Source organism: Falco cherrug, chromosome 9 (genome assembly GCF_023634085.1).
Source record: "Falco cherrug isolate bFalChe1 chromosome 9, bFalChe1.pri, whole genome shotgun sequence".
Classification (NCBI taxonomy): Eukaryota; Metazoa; Chordata; class Aves; order Falconiformes; family Falconidae; genus Falco; species Falco cherrug.
Window position 1 is genome coordinate 52103322 of NC_073705.1, and position 17507 is coordinate 52120828.

The following is a 17507-nucleotide window of genomic DNA, read 5'->3' on the forward strand; positions in this document are numbered from 1 at the left end:
CATTTTTTTTCTGTGGATTGCTCACAACCAAACACTTGACAGGAGGAGTTAGAGTTTGCTGCAATGAGGATAGAAGCACTGAAGTTAGCCAGGCAGATTACCCTGTCTTCTTTCTGCTCCAAGGTATCTGTTTTGTGCCTGCCACGTGTGTGTGAGTGTGCACAGACTAAGAAACCGAGTGCTGCTTTTTCTTTAACAAGGTAACTAAGGCTCTCGGGGTGCAGTGCTAAGCTGTGCACACCTCAGTGTGACACCAAATAGCATGCTGAAAGCAGTACTGCGCACAGAAGTGCTGTCGCCTGCTCCACTCACAGAGTACCGCTACATCCAGATTAACAAAAAGCAAATTTGAAGGCAAGAAGCAGACACATACCTTTTGCAGGAGACAGATTCTGCAATCCAGGTGGCCATTTGTCATTTGTCTACAGCAGGATTTTTCCTAAAAGGTTTGATGGCAGAACAATACCAAACCTGCTTCTCATAAAGATGCTATAGATTTTGACTTTAGGGACATTTTCCCTTTTGTTGGTATTTTCAGCTTGAAATCAGACACCTTAACGGAGTTTGGAAGTGAGACATTCCATCAAGTCTGCCTTCAGGCATCTGAAGAAAGGGACTACAGCAGGTTTGGAAGGGCTATAGAGTCCCAAGGAGAAAAGGCCTCCCAACACAGTGTGTCTTGTTTCATGAAGTTCTAAACTTTTTTTTTTTTTTTTTAATTGCTGCTTCCAGTTGTGCTGACTAGTTCCGCCTCAGAGTGATGCTTTGCACTGCTTTAGGGATGCATGTGGTCCTCACTGTGTTTGGAATGGGGTGGAAGAGCTTGCTCGGATGCGCTGAGTTTGGTGGTTAACCAGTTGCACAGCCAGTTTAAGATGCCCTTCATGGTACTTATCAGCAAAACAGTCGAGCCAGAAGCGTTAGTGGCTTTTTTGGGAGGTGGCATCAGCTGAATGGGATGCGGATGGGATGGCAGTGTCCTGTTGCAATGAGACATACTTATTCCAAATGAGGGGACTGCTTCTGATATGTCCTCCAGTGACCTTCCTCTTCTTATACTGTCCATTAATATGTCAGTGGGAAGTTGTCTGCCTGATCCTATGTCATCTTGAGTTCATTGCCTCGTAACAACATTCAGGCTGGTTGTAGGGTAGAATTTTTTGGTGCATTAAAGATAAGTCATAAAGTAGCTAGTTCATAAAAGTAAAGATTAATTTTTTTTAGATTAACTGTACTTTTATGAAAAACAATGCTTATATTTGATTTATTTTGCTTACCTTAAATAGCCCATGAGCCAGCTGCACTTCCCAAAGTAAACTCATTCCTTGCAGATTTATAGGTGTTTAAAAGTATGTTGCTATAATCTTCTATTTAATCAAGAAAACATGTCGTTGTCTTCATTAGAAACCAAGCTTAACCTTCTAGTTAGGAACAGAAAGAACAAAGAAGGAAAAAATAAATGCCATTTTCATGTGTGAGCGCTGGCCTGTGTGTGTCCCCTCGCTCTGTTGCCCTGAGTGGCGAGTGTCAGAAGAGGGTGAGTGGGATCCTCTCTAGATCCCCTCTACCTCATTCTCTCTCTACCTCCTTGTCCTCCCAACGCTGCTTAACATGCAGCAGTCAGGCTCTCTACCACCAGGAAACAGTCAAGATTAAACCAAGATGCTACAGGTTACACAAAAGACTTCTGTTACACATCTGCATTTTTACTACCAGCCAGCAATTCAGAAACACACAAATTGTACTATTTTAGACTGAAAAGAATAAGTTTTTGCGTTTGTGAATCCTTGTGTGTTATCCAGGGGAAGATTCTGAGCTGCAAAAATGTTCTAATATGTATTTGGTTATGTGAAGTTATATTTTAAAGATGCTTTTTAACATCATTACAGCATTTTATTTTATTTAGAACAAGTTTATAAACTCCTTAGAACTTAGAAATGGGGAGTGGATTTCATGTGATTTTTAAAAAATGCCATTAATCTGTATAAGAAAGACAGCGAAAAAGATAAGCAGCGATGTGGAGAGAAAAATAAGCAAAACTCACCCTCTGACAGAGAACTGGCAGCCACACGTTGTCCAGTCAGTCATAGGAATGCTTTTAGCTCATTACAGTGGGTGTCACGTTAGGCTGGGGAGGACTTTTGTCCTTGTATAACTTTACTATTTCAGTGGGAGGTTGCTAATGTTAAATTGGCCTATGGTGACTACTCTTGTGACCTGCAGTGACTGATGGCCTGGATTAAGTATAATAGAAGCCACCAGATGACTGCAGTGACTTAAATTCAGACACTAACTGGCAGATTCCCTTCTGGTTGGTTGGTCTCCATTCTTTTCTTAATGTTGTATAATTACATTTAACATTTGCAAAACCACGTTGGGATGGGTAACGAGAATAGGATGCTAAATAAAGACACAAGCGCTTGTTATGGCAAGTTAGGTCACCTAAAATAAAGGTTAAGTACAGGCATTTTCTGCTAAGACTAGGTCTGAGAATAAGGATGTGCAATGTGTTGTTCTGACAGAGGGAGATTATTTGGCCACTCCCAAACTTCTTGTCACAGACTTCAACAACAGCAGGACTGGTCATCTGCTTTTACATCGCCAAAGATTTCTGTCTTCCAGCACTGAGATAAGTTACTGCTCCTCTGTTAGACAAACTCCATTAGGATGTCCTGTGGGCGTTTTTTGTAGGTGCAACTTGAACAGAAAGCCAAGAGGGTTTGTGCCCACCACCCTGCAGGTGCTGAGGTGATGTAGACTTGGGTGTGGAAATAAGATCCAAGGAAAGGGAAGAAACTGAAAGGAAAAGCATCCGCACAAATGGGATTAGTGCATCATAGCTTTGGGGGGCTCTCGTGGTAGCGAAGGAAGAATATTTCCTTCAGAGACACCATTTTTTCTAGTAAAATTTTACAAGCAGAGAATCTGCCTCATACAAGAAAGGAATATGCTTGGATTTTACTTGTTTTTCAGCACATACAAATAGGTCTTGCTTTGCCTCCATTGACCGGTCTGCAACCACATCTGTTAAAGCGTACACCATTTGATACGCACCCAAGCAATATTTGAGTGCTTGAAAAGGGCAAGCTAATTTTCAGCAGGGCTAAATACATACTCCTCTAAACAGCATGAATAAAAACTAGTTTTCCTTTTCATTCCAGTGCCTTTCTCTGTTTTCATTCAATTTGACCTTCTTGAAGCGAGGTAACTGCAGCTGGTTAGTCGATGTGCATTTATTCTCCCTCTGGTCAGATACCTGGTTTCGGTGAAAGATGCTGGGAAGAGAAGCAGCAGTGCACTGGGCTTTCAAATATTTACACTGAGATTGCAGTGACCTACATTTAGTAGTAATTCCCCTGCAGACTCTAATCTTTCTGTGCGAGGTTCAGTGACTTACAAATCCCTGTGCTTATTATTACCCCAATTAACTGCTTACCTTCTCAGCAATTAGGTGTTGAACTTAAAGCATTGACAGAGTTATTTTGGGTAATACCATCATCGTGTTGGTCAGGTGATACTATATTTTCAGGATAGGAATATTTGGAGGCAGCAAATAACAGTTACTGAATTGCGCATCAGTTTTGAGCTGTGTAAAATTGTCTTGAAGTAAAATTGCAGTAAAACCATGAGGACTTTTACTGGTTGCTCCTGCCAAAGAGCCTGGTTGTGACTCATGTGAAGTGTTTCCAGAATCAGGGCAATACTGGTCGGACCACTGCTACAAGCATTTCTGCTCGATGATTAAATTCCAAGGGTTTTTACAGTCATCTTTGGAAAATTTAAGTTGTTTTGCATTTCATTATTACTATTCATTCAAATGCAAGAGATAACTAGAGAAAACATATTAGTGAAGTGTTGAGCGCTATGTAGAAAGTATGCATAAGTATGTATTAAATGGTTTAAATATTCATTTTTCCTTAAAAATGTTCATCATCCTGACAGTTACTTTGACACATTTTTATGTGAGCTTGAGGAAATTTGTGTTTCTTTTGGCACAATTAATATTTTCCAGCAATCTCTTTGTGAGATCTAGCAAATTAAGCTGCAGGAGGCTTTTGAAATCTGATACATACAGTTCAACAGATTGATCTTCTGGATGGCCTTTCTTCTGAGGACAGCTTTGATGATCTAATGGCTCTTTTTCATCTCTCGGTTATTCTTGCCTTATGTTTGAGGAGGAATTAAAGTACATCTTTTTTGAAGTTGGGATACTGAGTTAAGCCAGCAGCAGTCTTATTTATTGACTGTTTCACCTTTACTCAGATCTGTGGACAGCACCATGTGGTTTTGTATCTATGTGTTTACATAGGTGTCTGAGCTTGTGTCCCAGATGTATTTTTTCCTACGTAGTTGTAAATTGGGAGATGCTTTCAAGAATACAGGCTCTGAAATGTTGATAGATCTTGTGATGCATTTTGCTCAGGTAGGGAAGTCCACAGTATTTGAGGTTGCACCTCCTAATTGTATTGGAATTGATCATTATTTTGTGTGTTCATGATTAAATGTAGTAAAACAGAGAAGGGATGGCCTGCTCCATAAACAATTTTTTGTGACATTTCAGTTCTCCGGCCTTTTTTATTCCAGTGTTGTAAGGAGGCAGTGTTTTGGTGATGGCTGTGGTGTCAGTACTGTCTGCTCCTCTCCTCTCTGTCCCTAGTAATCCTGATTCCTTTGGCCAGTTTTGTGCATATTTAACAGAGGAGTGGGACATTAAACCCCAGCAACACGAGGGTTTATTGTGTGACCCACCAGCAGCTGAAAAAAAAAAGAGTATTTTGCTTCCCAGACCACCACAGGCAATACCCAGGCAGGCAGTCAGCATGTGCATGTGAGCTGCTTGATGGCAAGATGCAAATCATAGGTAGGGGACGCAGGGACACACAGCTGTGGAGGTGCACTTGCTGCAGAGGGGTCTGCTCTCGTGGGGTTGCTACAGATCATGTCTCAAAATGCAGTGGGGTTTTTTTTGTTAAGTATCTTCCTAACTGTCTTGTATAATCTGTTTGGTTTTTAATGTGCTGCAACTTGGATTATTTGTATATGGAATTGTTTGCAAGACTTATGCAGCATCTCAGTGTCACGTACCTCTTTTTTGCTCTCTTCCTCATTTCACATGCTGCTCTCCCTCTGCGTTAATCTGAGTCGCTGACACGAGCAAAATTGGCATCTGCAAATAAAACCTCATTTAACTTACTAATTGCATGCTAAATACCAGTGGGGCAGCAATGTCACTTGTATATTCACACTTTTTATGTAATAACATTGATGATAGATACAGTATGTTGGCAGGTCAGACCTAAGAAAGTGAGTTGTCCTCTTGCTTCTGTTTTCGTGATCTATTTTTGAGGAAGCAGAATTTCCCTTAACAAGCTCCCTGCCTCCAATTCTAATTTCCTCTGCTGACGTGCATTTCTTGTGGATGGTTTGATGAAATTTCTGCATCAGCAAGTAGTAAATTTTCTAATATAGGACCTTAAAATATTGGTGGCAAAGTGCTGTCTTTATTTTCTCTCTGTAAGGATAATATGGCTCTCTTGGTGCTTACTGTGGCTCTAAAATGTGTATTTTATGATTGCTAAACTCAGAGTTTCTTGTCAGTGTTACTGCTGTTATAACTTAGTAGCGCACAGGATTCTGGTTCTAGCTCAGGACCCTGGTGCCTACCACTACACCCAGAAAACATGAGCTAAACACATATTTAATGGTTCATTTCTTTGTATTTAAAAAACCAAACACACAGAGAGAACCTGCTATCCCAGCAGATGTTTCCATCTCTAAAAGTGCATTGTACTCCCGGATCGGCATCTCGGATGCAGAAAGCACCACAGGTCTTCTCTACCCCCAGCAAGACTTAGACTCTGCACTACGACTTGCCAGAGCAGAGGTAATTTTCTTCAGAATTTTAAAAAGGAAATAACATGCCCCTTGTGGTTTCCTTTCTTTCCTATTTTCTCCCAAGTGATTCATATTATGAACACTTGTTCTATTCTTGAAACCATCCTCAGCCATGCTAAAGCCACGCTAGAGGCTACCAAAGCAAAAGGTGCTACACTGTAAGTTTTACTTTTTTTGACATGAGTGAAAAGCTGAAAGGATAGGAATCATAGGAAAATAGATCTTTATTGTTTTTAACCTTAAATGTACTCTGTGCTTCTTAACATTGCTACATAATTACATAAAAATATAGAAATGCTAGAAATAGGAATAAAATTATGTATTATAGAAAGCTACATATAAGATTAGTCTGGCTAATAATAAGTATTTTAAAATGGGTACAATCCAGTGTTAGAGTATTCCAAACTTTCAGATAGATTTTGTGCACAAAAGGAGCACAAAGGTACACAGTCCTTTGAGTATAAAAGTTCATGGACAGTCAGCCCTAAATATGCACGCAGCAGCAGGGGAACCCCCCTAGAGGACAGGCGAGGGGACCAGCCATATTCCAAACCCACGTACAGGAGCGTTTCGGGTTTGGCACCAGGACAAATCGGATACCGTGTACTGTAATATAGTATTTCTGGAAAAGTGTCCTTGTTACAGTCAGGAATAGGACATGAAACAAGAACATTGCATCTACTTTCCCAAGTTAGTTTTTCAAAACTTGAGTATAATTTCACATCCAGGCTTTTTTAATTGCACCTTGCAGTCTGAAAAAGAAGAAAATCACTAGGGATGCTTACATTTGAACCCATTATGCACTTGAAAATTACACAACTGTTAATTAGAATTTGATATTAAATCAAATATTGTAAGTTATTTAATTTCCTCTTTAGTGGATCACTTAGTTTTACTGTTGCAGATTTTTCCTTTGCTTTCTTTGTCTCAGATTGTGGCCAAGGAAAGAGAAGTATCTGAGTGGAAAGAGAAATATGAAGAAAGCAGAAGGGAAGTGATGGAAATGAGGTGGGTTATTAACTTGTCACTGATCACACTGACAGAGAGTCTTGTTTCAGATTGTGGGTAGTGCACAGAGTACCATGATTGTACAACTGTTGTGGCTAGCTGCATTTGTTCTGTTAACTTTAACTGCAGGGTTTGGATTGATCCTAAACTGATACTTTGTCTTTGCTCTGCTTGGTGGGCACCCCTGGGTCAGGGTAATCCTTGAAAACTTCGATGTTGCTAATCTCATTTACATCCTCAAAATACTGAGATAAGAGAGGTCTTAAATCTAGGTTAATGTAAGGGAAGAATTTCCTTCAAGTTTTTGCTGTGGATTGCATAGTGATGTTTCTATGCCTGACTGAATGAGTCTGCCTGCAGAACTGGCAGAGGTATGCACGTGCTAATTTAAAATTCACTCTTCACAAATAGTTTTGCCAACAGAAGAAAGGATGTGAATGTTTGCAGACAGGTACAAGTAGTACAGGCTCCTTCCAGGACATTATTGTAAAAAGTTTTTTTAACAATAGAAAACAAAAACCTAGTTGCCAGTAGAAAAACATTTCCTGCAGAGGAACCAGTCTGGCCTCTGAGTGTTGACTGTCAAGGAGATTCTACACTCTTTTCTTTGAAATGAGCTGATTTTTTAATTACTGCGTACATTAAGCTTGATTTTAGTTAAGTAATAGTTATCTTGGATTCTGCTGTTCCATTTGAGAGCCATCAGAAGGACCCTGAGCTTTTCAGTTTATTCTAGTTGTATCTGTTCTGTTCTATTTCTCCTTGCAAACCTTCTCTGTTACATTACATTTCTGTATACTGGAACATAACTGGTTTGACCTTCTTTCCCAGCCCAGGTCCTACCACTTGCAAGGATGACAACAAAATCACTGTAGTAGGCGAGTTGCTCAAAGAATCACTATTGCTGCCCCTTTAGTCAGTTGAAAGTTTCAGCCTTTCTTTGTTTACAGTAGTAATACCATAAGAACAACATATCAATGAGCTTGACCCACTTATCCATCTGAATCTGAGAGAGTCATCAACTGCAAAAGAGAATGTATAAAAATATTTCATGGAGTCTTTAACGCCTGTTGCTTTTTACCTTCAAACAAACAGAAAAACTCTCCCCCCCTTAACTCATAAATAAAAGGAAACTGTCAGATTATTTTAGCGCCCTTCTTTTAAGTAATAATTTCTGCAATCGCTTCTGAGACTGAATTTTTCTTCAGAATCGCTTCTGTTCTAGCACCAGCTTCTTCCCAAAATGAAATGCCTCGGTGGCTTAAAACTAAAGCCGATGAGCTGTGTCGAGTGATGACCTGCATATGCAGTTATCCTGTACTTGGGGGAGTCAGGGTGAAAGGGAACAGTGGTGCAGAACTCAGCAAATGCTAGCATGGATGCCAGGAGTCGCACATGGCGTATTTGGATAGCGGCAGCACAGGGCTTTGAGCCAAAGCATCTTAAGAGGAGCATCTGCAAAAGGCAAGGGCAGCCGCTTTATTTCTTTCAGAAAACCATCTCCAGTGCCCAGCTGAATTCTCTCACCTCTCTTGCACTCTGCTTGGGAAAGGAAACAAAACCCTGGCATATCCCACAAATGCATAATGAGGCAAAATGGAGTGGAGCTGCTGCAAGCAGTCAAACCGAGGAAGCAAAGCAAGGAATGAACAGACTTAGGAATTGTGTAAGGCAAGTCTCAGTGTTCAGCACACGCTTCAGTGCAGCACTCGGTCTGTTCTTTAGAAACTGCCTGGGTGCACATGTCTGCTGGCTGCGAGCGGGCACAGACAGAGGTTACTTATTCCTTAATGAAAGGAGAGCAGGGGGTGACACAGCAGTTGGCACCCTGTAGATCTGTACCTTCATCTTCCTCATAGTAATTTGCTTGTGTGCCTACACTCAATAAAATGTGAAAAAAACCCACATTATCTAAGCCATATTTCCTACAGGCACATCCCTAGAACACATGGGTGAAAAAAAATATCTGACTAACATGGTCACAAAATGATGAATTATGCATGTGTGCACGAAGATTTTTCTTGGAAGATTAAATGTTGAAGCAGTCTGTGTATGGTAAATTAGAGATGCAGCAATTAGGTACGACATAATGATACGCAAGGAGTGAAGGGATTATCTAGAGTTGCAAGCACAAAAGCATCAGTTTCACAGAAGGAGAAGCAATGCTTCTTTACCCCAGTCACGCATACTCTACCTGGAATAACCTGAGTTCAGCTAAGTTTCCAGAAGAACGTCAGACTGGAGGGAATTTCACTCCAGACAACAACAGCCAAGATGAGAAGTTGTAATAACGTAGTAACTATTGACGAGCTGAACCAGGGTGGGCTATACCGTAATCCAAGGGTACAACAGAGGCAGGCAAGAAATACTTAAATGTGGTTATTTGAAGGTCTCATGGATTATGTCTCAGTAGGGGAGGTCAAGCAGATGAGCTCTGAGACCCTTTGTAGCCCTGGATTTTGGTGGTGGTATGACTTCTGAAATTGCAGGAAGTCAATAAAGAGACTGAACGTCCAAGTACAAGGAGTCAGGCCTATGCAGCATGTCAAGCTAGGGTTCAGACGTGCCGTCACAGAGAGGAGTGATGTGGCCAGCACCCTGTGCCTCCCCAGCCATGGTGACCTTTATGTGGGCTGCTTGACTGAAAGAGGCCTTTGACAGGTGAATCTGGAGCAAGAGTTCACTCGACTGCCTTGCTTTCCAAATCAAATATTATTAAAATTGATATGCTATTGCAGTATCCGCTTCTCTTGAACAGCTGCTGCATGATTCACAGGGCTGGATGATGCAGAGAATGTGGTAGCTACCTGAACTAGTCTAAGCTGGTAAAAATAAGAAACAGATAATGTTATTTCTCTTTCCTGCCAACCTGGGTGGTGCAGCCTAGGCTGGGTAGCGCTGTAGTGTTGTAACTGTGTTTGATGTCACGTTCATTGTCCCGAGTCCTTGGCTTAATTTTCTAGGATGATAAAAGTTCCTAAAGGTGCCTGGTGTTAGAAGGATATGACATGGCTTTACAATCCTTATTGCTTACAGCAGGCTTTTGAGGTAATCTTCTTTGTACATGAAACCAATCCCTTCCTTTTAGAGGAAAATCCCAGTGGCTATCTTTGCTCTCAAAAGTGTCATTTATGGTTGAAAGAAAAACAAGAAAAAGAAAAAAGCCAATTAAAACAACAGGATTGACAGCAGGGAAAGCAGCATCGGAGCAGATCCCGGTGGAGGCAGCGGCCGGAGGCACGGCGAGCGGTGCAGAGCCAGGCTCCAGCCGCAGCACGGGGCACGGTTTCTGCCGGCAGGCTGGGCGATGTCCGCGGGCGCGCGGCTCTGAGCGCCCTGCTCTGCGCAGCGCTCTGCAGCGCCAGGGCGAGTGAGGCGCGAGCGACCCTTGGGCAGTGGCCTCAGGGGTTCCGGGTCTGTTTGTGACTCCGATGTGAGACTGGCAGTGCTGGAGTTACTGCATTAGTTTTTTGGGAGCTCTGTTAGTTTCTCCTTTCCTTACTGACTTTTGTCTCAGAATTTTCCCACATCCTTTCTGTAACCTCACCAACTGCAGCAGACTTCTCTAAAATGGAGAAAGTGAAAGCGAGCTAAGACTGCAAAAGGGACGTATTCAAATACCAGTGAGCTGTTTTGAATACCCGCTTCAGATGAAGTGTGGGGTAATGTTGGTTTTTTGTAGGCAGTCCTACGTGGCTCGTGAATCAAAGCACAGATCAAGCTAGTCTCGCTTCATTAGCTTTATTTGGCTCTGGGAAGGGGATGGATCATCTTTCTAAATCACATTTAATCTGCTTATTTTGGCTAACCTCTTTTCGAGAAGGAAATTCAAAGCCTACCATGAATATATGAAATAAGTCCTAAAGGTAACATTTTGCCGCCTCTGTTTCAAAAGCAGATTTGGGGAATAGGACACAATGGATTTTGTGCTACATAGTTGAATATTTTGGTCTTGTTCTCTTAAGTGCTAGTGGATCATTTAGTCACATTTGGAGAGTGGAAGATTAGATGTATTTTGGATGAGGGCCAACTATACTTCTGTTAGGTTTACCTGCTACCAGTTGTAACTTTACTTAACATTTACGTTAAAAATAAGCAAACACAGACATGTGAAGAGGGAAGGAAGTTATGGAAAAATCGGACTCCATGTAACTCTTGAATTAGTCCAATGTGATTGTGGTTATATTTAAATTGTGATTGGTCATGTACTTTGGGCGTGTTTCAAACAACAGAACTTGTTTCAAAGCAATCCCTTTTCCCTCCCCCCACCTATGCTGATCTATAGAGAGTTAAAAATCGGGTGCAACGGTTAAGCTGTCAGTTATATTGGTTACTTATGTAATAAGAAGCATATTAAAGTGTGAAGGGGTTCTGCATCTCTTTTAAAATACCACAGTTATTAAGTGGCATTATTTTCCAAATAAGCACTAGAAATTATGATGTTTGTGAAAAGCTCTTCTTTTTTTTCCCTCTTACAGGAAAATAGTTTCAGAATATGAGAAGACGATTGCTCAGATGATAGGTAGGTGTTTCTACTCTGAAAGACGCTATCCTCCACTCTGATTTTCTGAAGCGAGCCTACAAACACGGTTGAAATCTGTGGGCTTCATTTTGATGCTAGCTACGTCTGCTGATGCTGCTGGGAATTGTAACTGCATCTGTGGACGTCAGCGCGTGCTGCCAGGTTCTGATGAAAAGCTAGGGCGTCATTGTACAGGGAGCCCCCGAGGCAGGCCAGGTAATACAGAAAGGTCAGGGCTTTTGCTTCTGCATCAAAGCAAACTGTCCCGTAGGAAACGTGTTCAAATGCTTTGCCCAGAATTCATGGGTATCTCGGGGAGGCGCTTTCAGTGACCTACAAAACCTTTATTCATCCACTCATAACTCTTTAATGGGAGGTACCAAACTTAGCTCTTCACAACAACAGGGATTATCTGTGCTAAGTGCATTGGTCAGACCAAAACCTAGATTAACTCCAATCCCAGCTGAGAGATTATGAGTGGCCAGACCACCTCCCCAGTTACTTACTGACGTAAGGGTGTCCTCTAAGGTCTAAATTATGTTTTGCCTTACAATAAATAGAATATGCCTTTGTTAACAACATGCCCCCAAAATGAAAAATGTTATGTGCAGTACCATTTCAAAATCAGAGGTTGCAGAACTCATGTGCTTCCTTGGTGCGGGAGGTCGGGCCCCTGGGATGTGAATTTAAAGCCTCCTAAGATTTCCAAAGCTCTTTTTCTTAGTCCGGCTATAGGAAGCATTGGTGGTTTGTGCTGCCCTGTACTGCTTCAGCTCGAGCCATCTCCCACAAAAGCGAATGGCTGAGGGGGGTCGTGGGTTCTCTATGGCCCAAGTTGCTGGGAAGAGCAGGAAAGGAAGCGGCGGGTGATGAGAAAGCAGGACCGAGTTCATCTGGACAAGCTGGAGTGAAGCAGCAGAGAACTGTGAAATGTTAAAAGCCATCAGGAGTGACCTTCAAGTTAAATCTGGGCTGTGAGGTGCAGGAGAAAAGCTAGCCTAGCTCTCGATATCCGCGAGCAGGGAGTGTTAGGAATCCAGGCTACATGCACTGTGTTTATTGAAAAATAGAAAGAAATTATCCCTCTTACCCCCCCTGAGAGAACTGTCACAGACAGTACAGCGTGCCAGGAACACAACAGGTATACCTGCACCTTTCTAAAAGGTTTTTAACAGGGAAGGATTTTTATTACAGCTATAAACATACCCTATTGTTCTGCCCTTTTTAAAATCGGTGGCTTCCCCTCATCTGCAGTCTGTATTGTGTGACCCCCAAATTTTTGGTTTCTTTTAAATTGTTTTATTCAGTTAATGCTTGAGCTGTGTTTGCATACGTTCGTAGGAAATTTGTTAATTTTTTACCCAGAGGAGGGGGGAGGCAGTTCAATGTGTGATGCTTTTGCTGCCTTCCTGCATTTCTCAGCCGCTGGGAGACACCCCAGCCTCCTTTCAAGGGAAGGGAAAAACATGTCTATAAATAAATAAATAAGCAAATTATTATTATATTATTAATAATAATACCCATAATAGTACAATATGAAATAAAATAAATAACAAAATATATTAGAATAATATACAGTAATAATATGCCTGGCTTCATTTTCTATGGTGTTACACCTCCATTGCCTTTTGTATGTACAACTGAGCAAATCTGCCTGCCTTCTGACATAGCGCCTGTCATTCTTGTCGTGCAAGTGTTAAAATAGGAGTGAGCAGAGTATGCAAAGAACTCAGTTCACTTTGGTTTATACTGCTCTGGTATGGCTTCATCCCTGAACCTGGCCGTTCATACGGACAAGCACAGGACTTGTCCTTTTGTCCCAAGCGTATGCATACAGCTAGCAACAGAAGATCCTTTTTGGTAATGAATTCAAATTCTATTTTTGAGAAACAGATCTTTTTTTTAAAAAACCCAAATTGTGAGACTGCAGTGCAACAAGAAGGTATAGAATAGGAGCCCTAAGGCACAGGCACAGCATAAAATTCTGTAATTGCCACTTCCTCTTGTTGCAAAGAAATGCAGCGTAATTAAAACATTGGGCCACGGACCACTGAGGAAATAGAAAGATCTTTAAACTTCAAGTTCAGGGTATCAGTCAGAGTCTTTCAAATGATCCGTGCAGGTTTTTAAGAGCTATGGCTATAAATCATGTAATTCGCTGGCCATTTGCAAAGGAACTGAAACAACAAAACAGTGACACAGAGAGCATGTCTTAATTAGAGCAGTATGCAAATTCTGCAGCATGGTTTCTTCTCCCTGCATTTAATGTAAATTTTTGATCTAATTGTCCCACTTTCTCCTGTCATTTGTCATAAGTTACTGTCGCTTCTGATAAAGGAATTCGCTCATCCAAGTGCCGTGTAGTGGTGGAAAATGGTTGTCTGTGTGCTATTTGCATATACCTCACAGAACTATTATCACAACAATGCCTTAGCGCTAAAGCAAAATAAGCACTTTAACAAAGGAAATGCCTGTGCTGCTTCTATTTATGATTTAACCCTTCTGAGCTATTTATACAGCCCTGTTGGGAGGGCATTGCAAGTGAACCAATTTCACAAATCCCTTTCATGAATATGCAGTGTGGTTGATAGGTCCTGCTCAGCTTTTGATAGGTTGTCGTACGTGTGTATAACAAATATTGAAAATACTCCGTAATAACAATATATGATTGTGTATGTTTTCCTGTAAAGGCACTGCAAACACGCATTGCGAGCAGTAGTTGCCTTTGATTGCAAGGGCTGTGGAAGGTCTGGTATTCGCTGCCACAGCTGTGCAGAAGCCAGTATACCCGACTTAGCTTATGCAATTAGTTTCGTACCACACTGTGCAGCCAGAGCTCGCAAGCTGTCAGTGAAGAGATCCCTGCTAGTGGCTCTTTGCCTATTTTTTTACTGGCGCTTTAACTTTTTTTCCTTTTTTTGTTATACACTTGCCTCGGCAGCCCCTAACACATTCTTGTTTTTACTGAGGAGGGAGAAGAAAGAACAGGCGTCCCAGGCTAGCCTGCTGCTTGTGCTGCTGCTTTGCTGACCGTTGCCCAAGTTTTGCAGCTCATGACTGCGTGGCACTGACAGCCCTATGGAACGGAGCCCGCGTAGCCCCGACGTTCACTGCACCCCACCCTACACACACCTTGATCACAGCCGCCCACAGTTCCCTTCCAAAATCCCTGTCGTGTATTTCCTTCTTGTTGATGGATTTGCAGTGTTGGGGTTTTTTATGTTAGAAATGTATCCTTATACTTGTACATTTAAATACATAATTAAATTCTCATTATGAAAAACAAAGAGATGTTATGCTTTGTGCATTACAGGTTGTTGCATTACTTATTTTCTGCTTTCCTAACAATTCCTGATTTTCTGTTTTGCTTCCGGTTTTGTTGCTTCTTGCTATTTGCTTGCAAAAACAAAACAGGCAAGCCTGGTAAGTAAAGCTTTTCACCAACTTTCACACCAGCATTTTGCATTTTTCATTTCTTTTGCTTTTGTTCTCTGTTTGCTGCATTCCCATTAAGTAATGTAAGTAATACTGAGCTGAGCCTGAAAGCGGATCTGCTGTGGTGGTGCTCTGATTCTGTCAATTTGGATAGTGTTAGTCCTGAGCATACTGCTGTTATTGTTGGTGAGTTGCGGGCAGTGTGTGTTGCAGACATGGAAGCCATTTAATTAAAATATTTTAATTGCATAACCTCATAATATCTTTAGAAATAAGTATCTGTAACTGCTTAACTTGACTGGCAGACTTATTATCAGCACGGTTCCACTAAGCAACCTTTTCATTAAAGCTAAATCATAGTCTTAGGAAATATCACGTGGATCTTCTAGTCCCTCTCCAGCCAGATGCCAGTTTCTGTTTTCTGTAGTGTTTAACCTCTTTGGTTTTAAATGTATTTTAACTGTTATCTGAGACTACCAGATGCCCCGTTCCTAAAGCTCACTGGAAAATTTTCCTCTTTTCAGTATAATTGTCACTCCCCCAGTATAAATTCCTGTGTTCCCCTTGGAACGAGAGCCTCAGCTCGCAGCCTGGCCCCTGGACAGCCTTAGCACGTAGAGGAAGGGAGAGGAGCAAAGGAGCATTGGCTGCCACTTGCCCTGAATTCCCGTGGGCAAGTTGAAGTGGGGCTGGGGACGAGTGTGCGAGGAGCTGGTCCAGCTGAGGGAGAGAGAAGGGCACCACGATGCACAGGAAGAGGAAGAGCTCGGTAGCTGCCAGGGAGTGAGTCATGACTTACTAACTTTCTAGACTGCCCTAGAAACAAGTAAAAAGGAAGTTGCTACAATACCACAGGCAGCAGTCTCAGAAAAAGTAACGTTGTGACATTAAATCAATTTGAGTACGTTACGTGATGATGCCAATGGATCCCTTCCCCTGTGTGGAGCTGCAACGACAGAGGTTTTGCCAGGAAGTGTTCTGCAGTTAAGGTGGACGGTGTGCAATCTCCAGTGTGAGCAGGCAAATCTTGTGCTGGAACACAAGGTGACAGCTTCTCAGATTTAGAAAAATAAATGAAAGTTGACAAATGGTTTTCTCATTTTGCTTGGGAATACCATCATTTTGCCATTACAGGTGATCACAGAGTGTCTTTAAGAAGGAAAATAGAGAAGAATGTTTATTTTTTATGAATGTTAAATGGTGTCAAACTGATGTGGCATTACAGGGCTCTGGGTTTCTCAGTTCTGCCATGTGAAAGCTGTTCATTCACCACTAAAATAAAGGTGTTACAGCTTCCAGTGCTGCAAACTCCGTGCAGGTCCTGAGAGCTTCTCTGGTTCTTTCTGTCTTCTGCATCACATAGAGCAAAAGAAGCTCAAGTCAGGCTCTGCCCCAGCAAGATGCTGGCAGGGGGCACGCGGCGGGGCACAGAACACAGCCAGCATGAACTGACACACAGTGCGGAACCCTTGCTGCTCTGGGCTTAGTTAGGCTAGGAAAAAAGTGTATAAAAGGAATGAATATGCAAAAGGAAGAGATTAATGCCAGTTTGGGAATTGACAGTATCAACTTTGACATTTCAGAGCTGACCAGCACTATGAAATACGTAATTCAGATGAAGTCTTCTATTCAAATTAAAAAAAATAAGCTCTTGTTTAGTTCTTTATCTTCCAAAATAGAAAGGCCTGAATGAGAAGTTGTAGATTCAGAAATGCCACGTGTTTTTTACGTGGGAGAACTTGCCTTATTTTAGTTTCTGTCATAGACAAAGGAAAATGGTAATATAAAACTGCGATGTTCTGCGGGTTCGTTTTCATTTCCATATCTTTCAAAGTAGCCATTAAAACACGGACACAAGGATCGTATCTTAGGATATGAAACAAACAATGAAGCATTTTGGGAGACTATGCCAAACCTTTTCTTCCAGTGTTATACGGGTATTCCAATTTATTACTATGTCAGCTCCTTTGAAAAGTTCTCTTCCACATGGATTTGGACTCCTGTCGTGTTCTTCCCCCCATCCCTACCTTAAATTTAACTATACACAGGAGAAGCTTGGAAGCCTGCAGAAAGAGACCAGAACTTAGAAAGCATGTCTAATGTTAGATCTCCTTTCTGCCACTTGTTACAGTAATCCTAAGAGTGGAAGTCTGCAAAACACTGTTTTTCCAAGGGAAGAATTTGGGTTGAATTCCATTAAACAAAGTTCTGCCTTTGTACAGGATTAGAAGAGGTGCCAGGAGATGACAAGCATGTGTCAGCAATGGCAAATAATTGATTGCCAGTGCTAGTAATATGCATAAATGTCCTTCAGCTAGTGGCACCTTCAGGCAAACAAGCAAAACCCAACACCTGCCTTTTTCATGGGAAAAGCTGAGTTCAGCGTGAAATAAATCATCAGTACAGAGAGAGAATCACGTTTTTCCCCAATGTCAAGATACTTAAATATCACTGTATTTAGCAGCTTTTTTCCAAAACAGGATTGTGTCTTTGTATAAAAATGGCTTTTTTGGATCCCACAGACTTACTAATACATAACGTAGAGCACAGTATAGTAGAAACTATAGCTGATAGCGAAATCGGTGTTCTTACTGCTATTACCCTTCTGAAAATCACTTTTCTTCCTACCCCTCTCTTCTTTCTAACA

The 17507-nt window shown here is 41.6% G+C and overlaps 1 protein-coding gene and 1 long non-coding RNA gene across 5 annotated transcripts in view; one reads left to right on the forward strand and one right to left on the reverse strand.

Annotated features, from left to right (window-relative positions):
* TACC2 (transforming acidic coiled-coil containing protein 2) overlaps positions 1–17507 on the forward strand; it is a 129567-nt gene that overhangs the window by 108564 nt on the left and 3496 nt on the right. For all 4 annotated transcript variants that reach the window (XM_027805479.2, XM_055720123.1, XM_055720125.1 and 1 more), the window contains 3 exons: positions 5741–5884; positions 6827–6903; positions 11382–11425. In XM_027805479.2, coding sequence (XP_027661280.2) covers positions 5741–5884; positions 6827–6903; positions 11382–11425 — 265 coding nt within the window. The remainder of the gene's footprint in view (positions 1–5740; positions 5885–6826; positions 6904–11381; positions 11426–17507) is intronic.
* LOC114015858 (uncharacterized) lies at positions 207–2719 on the reverse strand. The gene is made up of 3 exons (XR_003560026.2): positions 2045–2719; positions 1278–1421; positions 207–1190 (listed from the first exon to the last, which is right to left on the reverse strand). It is a non-coding gene; the product is annotated as an uncharacterized LOC114015858 (long non-coding RNA).